At 40.9% G+C, this 19,234-nt stretch overlaps 1 protein-coding gene across 2 annotated transcripts in view; it reads right to left on the bottom strand.

Annotated features, from left to right (window-relative positions):
- Window positions 1–19,234, bottom strand: part of ACAP2 (ArfGAP with coiled-coil, ankyrin repeat and PH domains 2) — a 73,389-nt gene that overhangs the window by 32,752 nt on the left and 21,403 nt on the right. For both annotated transcript variants that reach the window (XM_063442760.1, XM_063442761.1), the window contains exons 2-6: window positions 18,376–18,433; window positions 13,286–13,405; window positions 12,982–13,035; window positions 5,571–5,629; window positions 740–923 (exon numbers count right to left, since the gene is read on the bottom strand). In XM_063442760.1, the coding sequence (XP_063298830.1) occupies window positions 740–923; window positions 5,571–5,629; window positions 12,982–13,035; window positions 13,286–13,405; window positions 18,376–18,433 (475 nt within the window). The remainder of the gene's footprint in view (window positions 1–739; window positions 924–5,570; window positions 5,630–12,981; window positions 13,036–13,285; window positions 13,406–18,375; window positions 18,434–19,234) is intronic.

The raw sequence follows: 19,234 nt of genomic DNA, 5'->3' as shown, positions 1-19,234 counted from the left end.
AGGTTCTATTCTTAAAGCTTCAATAGAGTATCTCTGAACAAGGTGCAGAACACTTAAGTCCGAATTTTATGCAGCCTTCACCTTTAATAGATATGTGCTAAACCAGTTAGGAAGGCAAGGTGTTTGGAGACAAACCAAACAACATATAGACAAACCATATAGCCATCTAAAGAGGACCTTATTGCTATTTTTAAAGGGAAACAATACTTTTTCTGGAAATATCTCCAATCTAAGAGCCCTGAAAATGACCTATTATTTGAATTAACCATTGGTTTCCATTTGGTGTTCTGTTTTCTCTGTGTATTAAAAATGTAACAATATGCAAGTGAAAGCCTGGCAATGCTAGGGCACAAAACTAATAGGAAGAGGAGGAACTAAAAGTGGAATGATCAGTATGAACATTCTTTTTATTTCCATGGTGACTATTCCAATTTTAGAACATTGCCTCAAAATGAAACTTTATTTATAGCCTGGATTTTTTGTTTCTTCATTACTACACATAATATTCAATAACAGAAAAGGGCAGATTATTACAATGTTTGACAGTGAGCCTAGATAGAGGTGCCCAGTTCCAGAAAATAATAGTGCGGTTTTCTAGATTTTATTTTTAGAGCTCACAAAACACATTCATTAATATAAAGGATATTAACCCCAATATAAAAAATGAAGTGGCCATAGCCCTTAAACGTCACAACACACGAAGAAGCCATGAATACAGATATAAATTCATGTCCATTACCTGTAGAACGTAATCTAAAGCAATGTGCCGGAAGCATTTTCGCGTGGCAGTTAAGATGTTCGTTGCTTCTTCCACCTCGTGCTGCTTGGTTCTTGGAATCTGAGCATTTTTCGCCAGTGCGTTTTCTTTTTCTTCACTAACTTTATCAAACTGCTTTTTAGCATCTTTAAATTTTCGAAGATCTCTGAAAACACAAGCAAAATTGGTTACGTAATTGCATTAGAGACAAGAGATACAAAATATTTTGAAATGGGCTTGCAATTAAAAAACATCAGAACCTGGAAGGTATAAGAATTTGAGTGCAGTTTGCATGAAAAGTATTAACAAACCGGTGTTCAGAAACAAAAATAAATATCAGGTAAATATATATAAAAAAATATATCTTGCTCATTGTTGCGGATATAATGTATGCACATATTCATGTTCCACCTCTTCCATTTTAATATAGCTGAAGGACAATGGAAAGATTGTTGCAGCTATATCTACTCTGTTACGAACACTAACTATAAAAGGTATTATAAAAGGTGTTCTTTTGTATAATGTATAGCTTCTGATATATCTAAAGAGAAAGTTCTTCTGCATTATTTATCAAAGTTGTCTCTACTTGGATAGAATTCAGTTGCTGAGGGCATCAGCTGACACAGTTTATGTCAAAAGGAATAAAATAAAGAAATCGGAAATGTAAATTTCTTTTGCTACATGAAAAATATACATTTTCCCCTATTGTAAGATGGTGTAGTCTAAAACTAGATATAACTGTTGGCGTCTTACATTTGTAATCAACCGAAAAAGAACGATTTTTTTTTTTTTTCCGTGCCGATATATTGACCTTGAATATATTCTTGAATGTCCTGTTTGTGAGTTCTGCTACAATTCTGTACAAAATGGAAGCAATTTGTTACAATCTTCCTTTTCAACTAAGCTTAAACCTCCTAGCAGATGGCATGGGAACATGATGTTCTTACTAAGGTTCTATTCCACCAGAAAAAGAATCTCAAAAATAATTTCAATACAAACCACATTCTAAAAGGCATGAATATAGTGTATCCCCTCTCATTTGTATACAGTTCATACAGATACACAGAGGAAGAGAGGCGTAAGACCAGAGTTTTATTCAGTTTAACAAGTATAAACCAATCTATACAAAATTTTTTATACTTTTTCTTTACATCTAGTTGTGTTTTGAATGATTATTACAAGATATGTTGTTGACACTAAGTGTTTTCTGACCGCCAACAGACAGCAAAACTGGGATGCTGCTTGATGCCTAACGAGTCCAGCGAACCTGTAGATGTACACTATACTACTCCCATAGTGATCTTTCTGCCTTCATTTCACAGAGGACATTAACGGTCAGCAGGAGGTTTACAGACCTGAGGGTCAGGTAATTGGTTTACACACAGAATTATTATTATTATTTTATTTTTTTTAAAAGCTATTCTGGGCGTTCAAATCGTGTATAAATGCTTGCACATTCTTAGTTTGACCTTACAGGTTCCACCAATGGCTAGAATACACAGTACATGAGGGGTTATCTACTCAGTTGGTGCAACAGAGCAAAAATTGCAAAGCAAATATGTCATTGCATATTAGGATTAATGAGACACTCCACTGCCCAAATAAAAAATAAAAAAAATATATATATATATATATATATATTTAAAAAAAAAAAAATTCACTGGTAGATGGATATAACCCAAATAACAGCATGCATGCTTTTAATTTAGATTTTTTTTTTTTTATTGAGGTTATATATAAAATATAAACCATGTATGTCTCTTTTTCTTCAGCCCTCCCCTTCAAACACCGCCCAGATTTTCTGTGGCTGTCCAATCACTTTCTTTTTTTTGTCAATCTTTCTTTTATTGAAGGCATATACGATGGGGTACAGAAGAAAAGCAGGGGGAAAGTACGAGTGATTTGCAGCATAGGGTTGATACATCGTTTAGTAATATTAAGTTACATTTCCAGGATAGTGATGCCTCATTTTTTAAAATTTTTGTCGTTAAAGTATATGTTGAAGATACAAGCTATGGATCATAAGGTCCTTTTAATTAAAGGCACAATAGGTGGATAAACTGATTTTTAATCAAGCAGAGGTAACATTACCCTGCGTTGTGAAAGCTGTATGTTAATAGATTTAAACGATATGCTGTACCAAAGGGTTCAGTATATTAACATGCTAGGCTTAAACAGTATTCTACATATAAAAAAAGAGAGGCATGCAGTCTTGTGTAGCAACCTCAAGCCAGGGCTGTCTATGCACAGAGTAGGTTAAACATCAAGGTTCAAGATATACTAAAACAGTTGCTTTGCTGGATTTGTATCTTTGACTCATTAGTTTGAAAATACAAGCTATGGATCATATGATCCGGTTGGCAACATGCTAACTAAGTAACGCAGCAAAAAATGATTGCATAGTTGTAAGCTTATACAGTTAAATGTAGTACAGGCTGATTTAGCGTGTCTGAGGTGGTAAGGTACGTTAGGACATCAGGCTTGTGTCAATAGACATATATGCCTGTTCAAATGCGGTAAGGCAAGTTGTCATGTTATACGGCATATCAATGAACAGGCATTGTATAGTTACTTAAGTTGCGTTTCAGGCTAGTTGCCACCATAGGACTCAATGTGCGCTGGGGATTTCCGCAGGTATGAGAGTCTCTGGCAGGAGCTGGACTGAGTCATACAGCGTTAGTTCTGTGATAGTGTCCATTTATGCGGGTCTAGCAGTGCTCAGCAGCGGCGGCTCGATTCTCCTCAGGTGTCAGTCCGGGTGGAAAGCACATTCCCAGACCCCGTCTCAGGTCGCGGCCCGGGTCTTCAGCCGATCCCCTCTCTTGGCAATGTAGTGGCTGGTACCTGGATGTACATTGGAGTGCGGGTAAGCTGCGAGGACAGTTAGGCTTCCCTCTGGCCCCGTGCCTTGTGTGGGGTCTGCATCCTGTTGCCACAAACTCGGGTACTCATGGAGGCAGAGTTTTTCCCCTGCTGGGGTGCCGTGACAAGCCCCGGTGGTCTGCCGCCGCCAGCGGCGATTTGGCCTCCGGCGGTGTGGCCGATGCTGTGGAGTTGATCTCCTGACGACCCTCGGCCCAGGTGGGCGGTCAGTGCGCTATGCTGGTGCAGGAGGGTGTGTAGTGCCCGGGACGGGCCTGCTCTGTCTCCGCTTCCCCGACCCCTGTGTCATTCCTCCGTGTGTCGAGTGGGGCCTTGTGAGGAGTCTTTCCAGCTTATCCCAAAATTGCTGGAATATAAGGTCCAGGCTTGTGGGTTGCGGTTGTGAGGGTTTAGGTCCTGCGGACCGCGATGTTCCCGCCATGTGTATGGGCCCGGAGCATCCAGAGTCCAGTCCTGAGTGGGTAGCTGCACTCCCTGCATTTACGTGTGTCCAGTTAGTCGGGACCAGGATAACCCCCACCGGTCCATAGGGGGGAACAGAGGCACAAACTTTGTCTCGCAGATTGTTTCAGCGGCGGGAGAGCGGCCGTCTCCCCCACCGCCACCATGCTTGTAGGCCACAACCTCGAGCGGGTGCAAAGATCCACCTACTTGGTGTCTTCACGTATTTCTCGGTAACCCGTGTCACTTGAGAGTCACAAGAAGTTGGTTTACAGCCTCAGTTCGTCGATAATCGGTGCTACGTACGTTTAGAAGCTGGAGCAGCAGCGACATGCGACTGCTCGGCTCTGCGGTCAGGCCCCGCCCCGTCCAATCACTTTTCAATGCAGTTCAACAAGACGTTTTTGCAAGGCAGGTGCTCTAAGCAATTGCTGACTCTTGAGTTCAGTGCAATTAAGCTAAACAAGGAAGTGACATAACCTGCTGTCTTCTTTAAAGCCAAAGGGGTGTAACCAGGTTAATTCACAGAAGTGTCCATTTCTATTGAATGCTGCACTTTTTGCAAAATGAAAAAAATAGGACACACTATTCAAACATAAAGCTTTTCAACAAGTTAAACTGCTTTAGGGATCTGGAGTGCCTCTTTAATTCAATTCACAGTGACAATGCAATGTGGGCTATAATAATGGAAACCTAACTTGAGAAAAAAAGGAAACAAATGTGGAGTGGACAGGAAAGAGATCTAAATGTTACTGAGGAAACTTAAAACAGAATCATCGGGTTAAATGCCATAGCAACAGGAGAAACATGACAACGAAAACAAGTCCAAACTGAAAATGTCACCCTCATATTACACTGCTCATTAAGGCACATATTTAAGAATGCAAAGCCTTCTTAAAATAAAATGGAGGCTTAGCACTGCATGTCACGGAGGAGCTGTGGTGAACAAGGAACCAAAAGAGGAAGCAATGGAATGTGGAAGAGAACGCTAACACAGTATGGAAACAATGTAATCAAAACTAGGATATAAGTGGGAGGATTGGTGAACTGATGTGGTATGAAGGATAGTATAAATGGAAACAGAACAGCATCCTGGTCATTATCTGATAAATAAATAAATAAATGTTACCATTTACCCAACTTAACTGTGCTCATTTTATCAGTATCAGACATGTATGTGGCAAAGCTGAAACTGAGGTTCTTCCCGCTAAAGATAAGACCAGCTAAACAACATTTATATATATATATATATATATATAGTATATATATTATTATTATTTTTTATTTTTTTATATACAATGCAATTCATACCCAACATTCCTTACCAAATAGACTACACATGGAGCACTGCAAGGAATCTAACCGATATCGGACTTCTCTCCTAAATTTTGCTAGGTACAGTTTTGCCTGGTATTCCCATTGGTATTTAGATAGCAAAAAAATTGGTTTAGAAAACACATCAAAGCACTAATTTTCAACTATAACTTACTCTTTAACGAATGTCTGAAGTTGAGTTTTGATGGACCGCTGGGCTTGGTCAAATAGTATCTATTTAGATTAAATGAATAAAGAACAAGTTCAAACAGTAAGCAGAAAAACTGAAACAACTTAATGGCAGTTAGTGAAAAAAAAAATGAAAAAAAGAATAAATAAATAAAAGAAACATTTTTTTTCAAAAGATCTGATGAACGGGTTTTCAAAATACTGTTGACACAGAAACTATATGTTTATTGCCATCAGACTCTCAGGGAAAAAAAATGCATGCAACAGGGTTTACAATTAGCATCTCCAAAGATTTTCTACATAACAGAACCAGTTCCTGTTTGGCTCAAACGATAGAAGATGATTGTGACAGCCTGAACTTGAGGAGGTGCACAGGAACACATCCCATCCATCAAATTAACAGGGTTTCTAACTAAAGTGAAAACCTATGGGAATTCTAAGATAATTTCCAATTTAAGTCCAAAATAGCTGACTTGGAGAATGTTTCCAGCTTGGCTGTGTTTCCATTTTATCTACTTTGTCCTTAAACTGGAAATTCACTTTGAATGCCTAACAACTCTTACTTTAAAGGAACACTATAGGATCCGGAATATGTGTTTATTTTCCTGACTCTAGAGTGTTTAGCCCCCCAGCACCCCCCTTATAAAAGGTAGAAAATGTACCTCTATTCCAGCACAACGTGGGTCAGTCGACGCTGGTTCCGCCCCCGATCCACCTCCATGGCAGAGATCATGAAAACTGACAATCTCGGCCAATCCAATGCTTTTCCATAAAAAAAAAGCATTGGCTTGACTGAGATCGTCAATTCTGATGATCTCAGTCAAGGAGGCTGAAAAGGCAGTGTTTTGGGGGAAATAGAACAAATAGGCATATATAAAGAGGAAAGTACTCAATGGGATGTAAAACAACACATATATAGGGGAATGAGAATCGATGCAAGAGGAACTGGGCAAGAAAAACAAAGGAAAAGACAGACTGAATGAAGAAGACAGGAGAGTGAAAGGCTGAGAAAAAGGAAAACGGGAGAAGGGAGAGATGAGGACAGGAAGACGCGTAGAAGCTGAGAGTTATTGAGGCTGTATTAAAAGTGTATGGTCTGAAAGATAGTGTAAACATGGAGATGGGAGGAAGTCACTGATTACTATTATCGCCATTTATATAACGCCAACAGATTCCGTAGCGTTTTACAATATTTTGAGAGGGGGGATGTAACAATAAATAGGACAATTACAAGAAAACTTACAGGAACAATAGGTTGAAGAGGACCCTGCTCAAACGAGCTTACAGACTATAGGAGGTGGGGTATTAGAAACATTAGGACAGGAAATATCAAGTAGGAGTGAAGCAGAGCTGGAGGAGAGAGCAAAGCACTGTCCCATAGGGGAGAGCAGGAGACAGGTATGTAAGGTAGAGATTACTCTGGGAGGCCATAAGCTTTCCTGAAGAGATGGGTTTTAAGGCCCTTCTTAAATGATTGAAGACTCTAAGGGAGAGTCTGATGGCAGTAGGCAAGCTATTCCATAGGAGAGGAGCTGCAAGCGCGAGTTGACCGTACGGGTGCGAGCAGCGGTCAGGAGGTGGTCACGGGCAGAGCGGAGGGTACGAGGAGGGGCATACCTATGGATCAGTGAAGAGATGTAAGAGAGGCTAGAATTGTTCAGTGCTCTAAATGTATGGATTAGCACTTTGAATTGACTCCTATAGCATACAGGGAGCCAATGTAAGGACTGGCAGAGGGGTGAGGTGTGAGAGGACCGACTAGAGAGGAAAATCAGTCTAACTGCAGCATTCATTACAGACTGTAGCAGGGCAATACGGCTTTTGGGGAGACCAGTCAAGAGAAGGTTACAGTAATCCATGCGGGAAATTACTAGAGCATGGACAAGCTCCTTGGTAGCATCTTGTGTAAGAAAGGGGCGGATGCGGGCTATGTTTTTGAGTTGGAACCTACAGGACTTGGCAACAAACTGGATGTGAGACTCAAAGGTGAGACCAGAGTCAAGTATGACGCCAAGACAGCGCGCTTGCAGGGATGGACTTATGTGGATATCACTGAGTTGAAGGGAGAGCGAAAGAGGAGGATCAGTATTAGGAGGAGGAAAGACAAGGAGTTCAGTTTTAGAGAGGTTAAGTTTCAGAAAGCGGGAGGACATCCAGTCAGAGATGGAAGAAAGGCAAGCAGTGACATGTTGCAGGACGGCAGGGGAGAGGTCCGGGGAGGAGAGGTATATCGGAGTGTCATCAGCTTACAGGTGGTAGTGGAATCCAAAAGAGGCAATAAGTTTACCAAGAGAGGCAGTATAAAGAGTAAATAGAAGGGGACCAAGGACAGAGTCTTGGGGAACTCCAACCGAGACAAGACGAGGGGAGGAGGTATCCTTGGAAATGGAGACACTGAATGAGCGTTGGGAGAGATAGGAGGAAAACCAAGAGAGGACAAAGTCACAGAGACCGAGCGATTGAAGAGTTTGTAGGAGGAGAGCATGATCAACGGTGTCAAAGGCAGCAGAGAGGTCAAGGAGAATTAATATGGAGTAGTGACCTTTGTATTTAGCAGAGATTAGGTCATTAGTCACTTTGATAAGAGCAGTCTCAGTAGAGTGGAGAGGGTGGAAGCCAGACTAAAGAGGGTCAAGGAGAGACTTGGAATTAAGGAAGTGAGACACACGTGTAAAGACAAGTCTTTCCAAAAGCTTTGATGAGAAAGGGAGCAGGGATATGGGACGATAGTTAGAAGGGGAGGATGGGTCAAGAGATGTTTTTTTCAGGATAGGTATTACAGTGGCATGTTTAAGGTCAGCAGGAACAGTGCCAGAAGAGAGAGAGCAGTTAAAGATGTGTGTTAGGGTAGGCACAAGACAAGGGGAGAGAGATCTGATGAGGTGAGATGAGACAGGATCGAGCGGGCAAGTGGTGGGGAGAGGAATGGAGAAGCACAGCCACCTCTTGTTCAGTAGCCGGGGAGAAAGTCTGGAGGGTAGAGAAAGCATGATTTATGTGTGGTTGAGAAAGAGAATAGCAAGGAGGGGAGAATTATTTCCTTAGCTGTTTAATCTTGTTGGTAAAGTAGCATGCAAAGCTATCAGCTGTAAGGTTAGTTTGGGGGGTGGCCACAGCAGGGCGGAGAAGGGAATTAAAGGTGTTAAAGAGACGTCTGGGATTGCGGGAGCATGAACTAATGAGAGAGGAAAAGTATGACTGTTTGGCGAGGGCAAGGGCTGCGCTGTATGAAAGCAACATGAATCTATAATGGAGAAAGTCTGCCTGGGTGCGGGACTTCCTCCAGGAGCGTTCAGCACAATGGGAGCAACTCTGCAGATAGCGTGTTGATTTATTATACCAAGGTTGGGGTTGTGTCCTCCTCGAGGTGCATGTTTGGAGCGGGGCTGCAGCGTTCAAGGCAGATGTGAGGGTAGTGTTATATGTGGAGATGGAAGGGATGGATAGCAGTTGTGAATGAATGTCCGCTGACAGCTGCTGGAGGTCAATAGAGGTAAGGTTCCTCCTGAGCTGAGGGGGATTAGGCTGAGATTGTTGGGTGAGGGGGTAATTGAGAGCAAGTGCATGCTAGTTCCACTGGTTCCCATGGTGACTGCTCCACTTTTAGTACTTAAGAGCACTGTTCAAAACATACTACTCATACATATCCACCCACAGAGTTCAAAGTAATAAAGCAAATACTGAGAGAATCATAGAGACCAAAATAATATAGACCGACAGATATATAGACAACAGATCAGGTCTAGGGAGATGGGGAATAAAAACATTAGGTAGGAAGAGATTCAGGAAAAGACAGACATCGTAGGGGTGATTAGTTCTCGCAAGTTTTCTATGTACACGATTTATGTAATGGTATATTCCCTTGATGCATGTTGCAAAATTAAAATGAACAAAATCTTTCTTCCAAAGAAAAATCATACTTTTGAAATCTTTCACTTTCTTTACAGCATGGTAAATGGCAGGTGGGAAAGACCATGCCATAAAAAATTGTATCCTAGTTTTCCTAGAACTTTCAAAACATTGCAAAATGTAACTTAGGAGGTACTTGGCAATTAACATAAACAAATAGAGGAACACTAGTTGTGCTAGGGAATGGATTTTTCTATGTTCCACAAGGAGGATATCCTTTTCCTGGCACATTATCGGGAGAAATGCTGTAACATTTAACCAGGAACTGAAACAGTTCAATGTGCAATGGCATAGAGCTATCATGAGGTTCTCCCTTGTTTAGAACATTTAATACTCTAAATGACAAAGCATTAATATTTAAAAAAAAAAAAAAATTATTATTATTATTATTAACGAATACTATTCAGCATGTCATCAATTAAGTCCTGAAATACATATAAAAATATAGAAACCCAAAATAAGGTTTTAAAATGAAACACAAATGCAAACTAAACTTGGATGTCCTCAGAGTTCAAAATATTGGGCTCAACAAATGCCAGGCGCCAGGGCTAAATTTTTAGTCGCCATGTCGACCTGGGATTTGTCGAGCCCAATATTTTGAAATATGAGTACATATACGTTTAGTTTTTGTAGCGGAGAGCCGATCTTGCACAGCTATTCTCCACTAGAGATCCTAGTGAGGCTCAGGAACAAGGTGATGTTAAGTCCACAGGCAAGGTTTCCAGCAGGTAAAGTAATACAGCAGTATCCCCATCGCAATCCCAATAACTGGACGACACACAGTTTCAGGAGTAGTCTGACAAGCTTTATTCCACAGTTCCTTATAAAGCCCTCTCCCATGCAAGGGAGGAGGTTCTATCACTTAAGACATTATCCAATCTCTAAGTAGTAACCTCCCACAGATCTCCTCCCCTCCTCTCGCATCATAATCCCCTTATCGTGTACACAGTTTTCCCCGAGTTTTGGATGTACCCTAAATACTTGGGGTACATCCACAAATCCAACATCCCCAGATAGCTCTATTCTGGGGGACCAACATACTTAAAAATTAGCGCATTCGGATGAAGCGTTCGGGAGTTATGGGACTTTGAAGTTTGGACCGACCGCAGAGGTAAAGTATCCGAAAACAGTTCCATGTATTCTGGCCCTGCGGTCGGTCACAAACAGGCGAATGCAAAGGGGTGAAATATTACTGCTAAGTGGCCTGACTGGGATTCGGATGAATCCCCTAGTTTGTGGGGTTCTTTCTACCGAACGGCGGGCCGTTCGGTAGTTTCTCCACGAAGTATTAGGAGTCTGGAGGTCTCAGCGGTGTTTGCCTAGTCAAGTGTCCGATTTTGGTTCCAGACACTCGACGGCAAAACACCGCTGTTCGGCAGTTTAAGATGGCCGCCGCCACGTGTTCGCATCCCGAATGGCGGCCACCCAGAGAACAAAGACCACACTGCAGGAATAGGTAATTACCCGTTTGCAACATTGTTGCAAACGGTAATTGAAGGCACACTTTACACGGGGTGGTCTGGTTGTTCGGTAGTTTCATTCCCTTGTTTTATTTGAATGATTCTACCGAACAACTAGGGGAATACAATTCTTTACATACATTTAACTGTCATTATAACCGGATACCATGCTTTCTATACATGTTCACATACATTAAACCAGCAATATGACCAAATACAATTATTCTCATACATGTCGTGGGACAGCCCGGTACCAATCCGCTACAGTTTTCATTTGTCTGCCCTTTAGCTAAAGCGGTCGACTGGAAAAACAACGGAGCCGGCAGGCTCAGGGAGCATTGTAGCCAACCACCCACCCTGGGGAGCATCGAGGTGGCCGGCTCAGGCAGTGCGCAAGGGAGCAGTGATCTTCCTGCAGCTTCTCTCGGCTCCCTCGCACTGTATGGTGATGTCGGGAGCCGGAATATGACGTCATTCCGGCACCGGTATCACTACAGGAAACAGAGAGGAGCTGCAGGTATATTACTATCCCTCGAATGCAGGAAGAGAGAGCAGCCCCACTGGACCCCAGGGAAACATTCACTCAGCTCTCCCAAAAGATAGGGAGGCTGGGTGGATTAAAATTAAAAATGTAAGTTTGTGAGTGTGTGAGAAAATGTGTGTGTGTGTGTGTATATCTGTGTGTGTATGCAAACTCACATCAGTGTGTGTGTTTGTGTCAATGTGTGAGTTTGTATGTCAGTGTGTTTGTGTGTCTATTTAGGTATCTGCCCCCCTCCAATCACATGAGAGGTGTTTTTATGCACAGCATGGAGGCACTGAACATAGGTGGTGCACACTGTGCAACACTGACACAGGACTCTCTAGTGGACGTCTTAATGACTGTAACTAGAGGTCTTACTGGGCAGCAATGTAAACACTGCGTTTTCTCTATAGGCACCAGAACAAATACATTAATCTGTAGTGATTCTGGTGACTATAGTATTCCTTTAAGAATTGCATATTTCTCGTAAATTAAACTTTGCTGGTTTTAAAAAAAACTGCCTCCAAAATTTTTAAGCTGGCACCTAGATTACAAACAAAATTGTCAAGCCCTGGCATATATGAATTAATCTCAAACTTTTTTTATAAACCAGTGTGCAGCTGGCCATTGCGAGGACTTTCATTTTCAGTAGCAAAGAGCAAAATTACTACCACCTTGGGCCTCTTGTACCTGGCTGAAGAATATGATGACTGAGTCTGCACCTGGTTTCAGCATGATCAGCTGTGGTCACCGTTTGGTGGGTCTACCTACATTTACAGGTAAGACCCCCTCCACAACAGTTGGAGAGGATTCAGAAGAATCTCATTATGGACTATCCCATAAACCCATGCCCAGTATTAATTGATGGGATAAGCAGTTTATTCCTTAGGAGTAGTTCTACTGAGCATAAATAGAACTGCTTTAAAAACAGATACCAGCGCCGTTATCATTTTACATATAGCCTGGCTAACTGTTTAGCATACAGGGATAAGTACAATTCTTGGAAGAGCTAAAGTCCGCAGTTTGGTTCTCTCTCCTAGGAGAGAGAGCTCAGTCTAAGATGCACAAATTGAACAAAATCAACACAAGTAACCCAAAATGGATATTGTTGCATTTCAAAACCATTCAAAACTGAATGTAGGCATGGGGTGCTCTATACACCACTCCTCTATGCAATCATGCAAAGTTCTTACAGTGCTTAAAATGAACTTTTAAATATTGTTTCAAATAAAAAGGTTAAAATAAAAGTTGGCTTTTGCTTTAAAACAATACACAACTATTGCATAAAAGGTTATGGAATTCTGCTCATAGTCTACATAAGTTGATGTGTTCATTGATGTATGCAATTCACTTGATTTTCTTTTTTTTCACATTTACAAAGCAGAGAAGTCTGAGAATGTTAATCTCAAATGTCCTACAACTCAAAATGACCATGTCCCAAATGCCCTTATCTGTCAAAGAACTCTATCAACAATTACCATCGGACAAATGAAGCAAGCACTTACTGTATGGTAAGCAATCATCTCCTGCAGACTGTCAGAAAACTTTGTTAAACTGCTCTGCAAAGAAAATAAAAAAAAATCATATATATATATATATTAAACAATACAAAATTAAAAACCATCAACAAGAAGACAATTTTAGGCAACAGGGCATTCAGTGGATGTTTTCTCTATAAAATAGAGACCAGAGTCAGACATTAAAAGAGCTCTTTCAGCAGAAAATATGTTTATCTTTATTAACCATGTACAGGTAACAATTTCCCAGCGAGCATTGCACAGGTTTGATTGTAACAGCAAAGCAACTTACTTCAATCACACTGTCCTTGCTGGAATATTGGGCCAGGTCCCGAATTCCATTCATAAATTGCTTGTTGGCAGCACAGAAAGCTTTTCCAGCATCAATCATTCCAATGCAAAGTTTCACCAGCTGAAAGGGAAAAGGAAGAATGTGCACAAGTTTCAGATAACACTGGCAGTGACTGCCTACAGCTCATTCGATTTAAAAACAGTACTCGAGGTCTGTGAATGATAAGGGGTCTCCTATTCCAGTCATATTTCTCTTGCAAATGAGTAGATCTTGGTTAAAACTGGAGATTATATAGTGTCTACCCATTGCACAGTACAACAAATATTACAAAATATTCAATAGGTGCAAAATTGAAATAAAGTGCATAATAATTGTGAAAGAGTGCATATACTCCAAGGTGTAATTGTGGATTAATATACTTTACATAGCACACTGAATGTCATGCACTTTATTGGAAATTTGTACTTATTAAAAAGGATTCTTTGATTTAGTGCTACATTCTTTTCACATTATATTGTTTAGGGAGCAAAGGTATGTGGAGCAAAAGCTAGCTATACAGAGTAGCATATTGGCTTTTTATTTGTAATTCTTTCTTTAGCCCCTTTAGGAAAGATTGGTAAGACAAAATACATCACTGTCAAAATTGTGAAATAGTAAAGCAGGATATTTAATAAGCTGTATAAATATGTTAAAAAAACAAAAACAAACAGAGAGCAAAACAATTCAGCCAAAAGAAGGCTGTGGCTAAATAATATAAACTTAGAATTATCAAGGAACCACATCAGTCACAGAAGTCATACCACAAAGACAGAGATTGTAAAGAAAAAACGAAAAAAGAAAAAGGAAAAATACAGAGAAAAGAAGGAAAAGGAGTAGGGAAAGGTGTGCTGGGTATTAAAGTAACCATTACAAGAGACCCCAAGAGCATATTGAAGCCAAAGAGAAGGAATCCAAACCTTATTAAAAAAAAAAAAAGTAGCAGAGGTATTGTGAGCAGTATATGAACTTTTGTTTACGGATTGTTAAAAGGAGCTTCTTCTGTGTTTTGCCACTGTACACACAAATTTATTTGTATTAATGTTTAACCATAAAGAATTCTTACTATGATGTTTATGAAGAGTTTAAAAAATAAAAAATCACTGGGGGGCGTGGCCAGCCGTGCAACTGAGCAGACGTGTTTGCAGGGAGCTCCTGCTAAACACACTGAAAATACACCAAAAAAGCCACGAAAAACCTACATCTTAACCCTATAACCAAGACAGTTGTGACACTGAACCCCCCAAGAGAGAGATGGGGCGCAAGCACCTCAAATTACTGACATTGGAGACTTCTAAACTTCCAGATATCAGGAGGTCAATCGAAAGGCCGCAGCAGACAGCGCAGCCTCAGATGGCGCCTGCCAGGCCTCGAGGATCCAGTGATTCAGAGACGTCCCCAGATGAAGAGGGATCGATTACAACACGGGCCCTCAGCAGAGTTTATCAGAGAGAGGACTCAGGCTCAGACACGTCGCCCTCCACCAAGGGGGACATTAAAAGGCTCCTGCTCGAGCTCCGTGGGGTCTGGAAGAAGGACCTAGACGGGGTGCGTGGAGAGATGGGCGGCATCATGGCCAGATTGGGACCAGTCGAGACAAGAGAGGAGTAAAGGGACAACAACCTCACAGAGACCCAAGCTCACATAGCGGATCTCTCCCAGCAGCTCCAGCGACTCACCCGGGCCGTCACTACCATTGAGGCTAGGCACCAAAAGAAAAACCATACGTATAAGAGGGGTGCCCGAGACGGTGGAACTGGAGTCAGTACTAGAGTTTGCCAATAAAATGGCCGCTGTGCTGGAGGTGAGAGGAGAGGGAAGGCTGCCACACGTGTCCTCTGTGTTCCGCATTCGGAAGGCCGCAACAGCCCCTGTGGATGCCCCCAGGGACATCATCGCGGTCACCCGGAGCCCGGCAGTGAAGACAGCGATGCTGACCAGCTCACTGAGCACACCACTCATAGCTGTGGAAAACTGCCAAGTGAGAATCTTTGACGACCTACCTTTCGCTGTGCTGCTGGAGAGAAGCAGATTCATGCCGGTCACCAAACTCTTCAGAGACCACGGAGTCAGGTATAGGTGGGGCGCGTCGGGTACACTGGTGGTACCACACGGAGACGCAGTGTTGACGCTGTCCGCAACGGAGGATCCGGCGGCCTTCCTAGAGAAGCTCCAATTACCACGGCCGTCGCCCGCTGCACCCATAAAGCACAGGACTTTACCAACCGACAATCACACCACCGAGAGAGAAGAAAACCCTGGCACAGCAATGGCGAAACGGCGACCAATACATCAGCACCCTCCATAGGTCAGGTAACCCTGAAGGGAGGCAGCTGCTAAGAAAACTGACAGGCCAGAGCAGAGGCCCAAATGAGACTTAAGCCCGGCTGCGCAACAAGAGACTAACTTTAAATTTTTGTTTTTTCCCATCTTTTTTTTTTTTTTTTTTTTTTTGGGAGGCGGGGATCTCACTATTTTGATCCCTCGGTTGATGCTCCCACGGCTGTCTTAATTATTTCAGATCTGCAGAGAGACACTTTTACTTAGTGTGTAATACTAGCATGCACTGTTGACTAGAATTTTACTTATGTGACTTAACTCCATAAGAGTTACTTACATATTCTGCTGCAATGCCTTATACAAAAGGCATTGGAGCTACATACGAGTGCTGTTAACATGTCTACCTTAACACCACATGAGCTACTAATGTGTTCTACCACTATGTTTATTTAAATATTATAAAAGTTACCTACATGTTTTAGCAATAAGTACGTATTACATTCACACGAGCCACTAGTGCCCTACCAATGTGAGTTACTTTTAACATCGCAAGAGTCACTAGCATGAAGTACCACAATATTTATCTTTTAAACTCATAAGGGCGGTCATTATGCTTCCGACCCTACATGACTCGCTAAAGAGGTACCCCGTATTGCCCGTTATGAGCCCGCTTGGGCCGCCGACATATCGTACTAACCTGATGGTCGCAAGCCTTCATGGCCTGTCGGAGAGTTAAACCCGTAAAGTACACTTTAAGCTCGCCAGAACAACTAGCACGCTACACCAATCGAATAACCCCCTCAAGTGTTGTTAGCGGGTTCTATCATATTGGGAACGTTCAACCCCCTCGGGCGACTCGTACGCCACATCAATGTGATGGCCCCAAACCCTCATGAGCGGCTAGAGAGCCACGTCATATTATACCTTTTACACCCACAGGAACAGCTAACGTGAGATACAGACTAGTGTGTCCTTTGTCTTCTGTTTTATCTATACACTTCTTAGATCTTGCACCCACCTGAGATGTTAACGCGACTCACCAAGATTGTCTCATATATATTACTACTTAATGTTATGTTTAATCCTTATTCTTACGCATGGGATGACTGTATATTACTATTAAAACCAGTGGAGATTTCTCCACAACAAAAATAAAGAATTTAAAAAAAAAAAATCACTGATTTTCAAGATTTTTTTTTTATTTTTTGAATCTTAGAGTACAGCCTGATGTTTTGTCTTATTTTTTTAAAGAAAGTAGTTATATCACAGTGTAAGCCCTGACATAAGACTTTGCTATGTTTTACGCAGGTGCCTGTGTGTGTGTAATATAGGTGTTAAAAGGTATTCTAAATAACAATTTACAGCTAAACAGATTCATCTATAAATAAACTACATAGAAACATAGGTGCACATCCGCACAAAGATTTTTAGTTGGAATGCAGTTTAAAACAAGACACACAGCAGGTTCCAGATTCTTCAAATACAAGGCTACATAAAGTTTCCCCCAACGTGGACTACAACTTGTTATATCTCCCAGGTGTATTTAAATATGGTTTATTTTACATCTCGAAGGCAAAACATTCACAAGAATCCTATGGGAATCCCATTTAAATACTGGACAACTAACTGTTGGCAAATTACATGTGCCGGACATCAAAATGTACTAATAAACAACCCTCGGTGGGTGAACACGGATGTGAAAAGCTAAATGTATTGTGTGGTTTTGGAATCTAATGAAATACAAATAGGCATCTACAATGCAGATCTAGGACTTTGAATTTGGCAGTCCCTCACAGGAAGACTTTATTGGCCAGCGGGGTTCTGACAATGGTTACATTCTCAGACTATGTAAACGTTACAGTCTTCAGCCCATCTTCCTCAGAAATAGGCAGGGCCCGTGTTCGGCAAGACCTGCCCTCTGCTCTGTATCTCTCTGTGTATGGCTATTTCAACACACTGTAGCCAACATGAAAACAGCATATCGGGCTCTGTATCTGGTCTCGAACCCCTTCCTCCCCCCCCCCCCCCCTTGACGCGACATCCTGTCTGAAACCCGTGCTCTTTAGATTCCATACTGTTCTTTTTTTTTTTTTTTGTCAATTTGTCTCTTCCACGGCCACTCAATCATTCCTTCACTCATGCTAAGGCGCACTCACACCAACAAGCAAACACTTTCACTCACACTCATACTGTATAAAAATACACATTTAAATGTGTGATGTGTTGAAATCTAAATGTGCAAATATGAGATAGGATATACCCTCTGCAGTTCCCTCTTAATGATTTTACTGTAGTTCTCTCCATCTAATTGTCTCCCTTCTTTAGCCCTGGGTTCTAGCTTGCTGGAGATATATATAGCAGCTTTTGTTGGGTTTTTAGGCTATTTACCACTGAACTGTGCTGCCCCCAGTCCTACTGATTTCAACTAAATCGGGTTATCAATATTAGAGGTCCATAAAATTATTTTTATTTTGTATTTTTTTTAATATGAGAAAATGAGTTCTATTTCATAAAGAGAAAAGGCCAGCAGGTATTTTAGCAAGACTCGCTAAATCTAGCCCAGGAATGTTTTCTTTTTGTCTTTCATTAATCATGATATGGGTCAGCTGACAGTTATACTGCATTTTCTAGAATTACAAATTGAATATATCTATGAGGCAGATTGACGTTTCACACATGTATACATAGAAAGCAAGCACTGACTGTGTATGGTAAGGGAACACCTAGAAAGGTAAATTTAGCATGGTAACACCTTGGTGGCTGAAGGTTTTTACCTTATCAAGCTTCAGTTCAAGTTCTGCTACATCTCCTTCCACGTCTTCTAAAGCTGCCCTGTAAGACAAAGATCACATTTCACTATATTTAGAACACAAGGGCAGCCTAGAAGGCATGTTTATGATTCATGAATATTGTATAGGTGTTCCTCTATAAATACATTTAAAAAAAACCTACTACCGGTAATTATTTCCCACAAATTGTTTTAGTTGTGCACTAGATATTCAGAAATAAGACACCGGTTTGAATTAATAATAATTAGTAAAATACATATATTTACATAATTACACATACAGACAGACTGATAGAGATGTATTTATATATACACACATACATACTTTAACCCCTTAAGGACTGGACTTTTTTTGCGATGTTGTACATTTGCGACCAGGCATCTTTTTACACTTTTGTGGTGTTTGTGTTTAGCTGTAATTTTCCGCTCTCTCATTTACTGTTCCTATACAAATTATATATTGTTTTTTTCAGGACAAAAGGGGCTTTCTTTACATACCATTATTTATATAATCTCATGTAATTTAATTTTTAAAAAATGAAAAAATATGATGAAAAATTGAAAAAAAATACATGTTTTTTGACTTTTATGTGAAAAATCTTTTATTCATCTACAAAAGCGAATGAAAAAAACTGCTAAATAGATTCAAAATTTTGTCCTGAGTTTAAAAATACCCAGTGTTTACATGCTTTTTGCTATTTTTTGCATGTTATAGGGCTATAAGTACAAGTAGGATATTGCGGTTTCAAAACATATATTTTTAAAATGTATCAATAGTGACATTGTAACACTATTATCTGTCATAAATCGCTGAATAACACCCCACATGTACATATTTTTTTTAA

Source organism: Pelobates fuscus, chromosome 2 (genome assembly GCF_036172605.1).
Source record: "Pelobates fuscus isolate aPelFus1 chromosome 2, aPelFus1.pri, whole genome shotgun sequence".
NCBI lineage: Eukaryota > Metazoa > Chordata > Amphibia > Anura > Pelobatidae > Pelobates > Pelobates fuscus.
The sequence above is the reverse complement of the archived record's forward strand: the minus strand, read 5'-3'. Positions and strand labels throughout refer to the sequence as shown.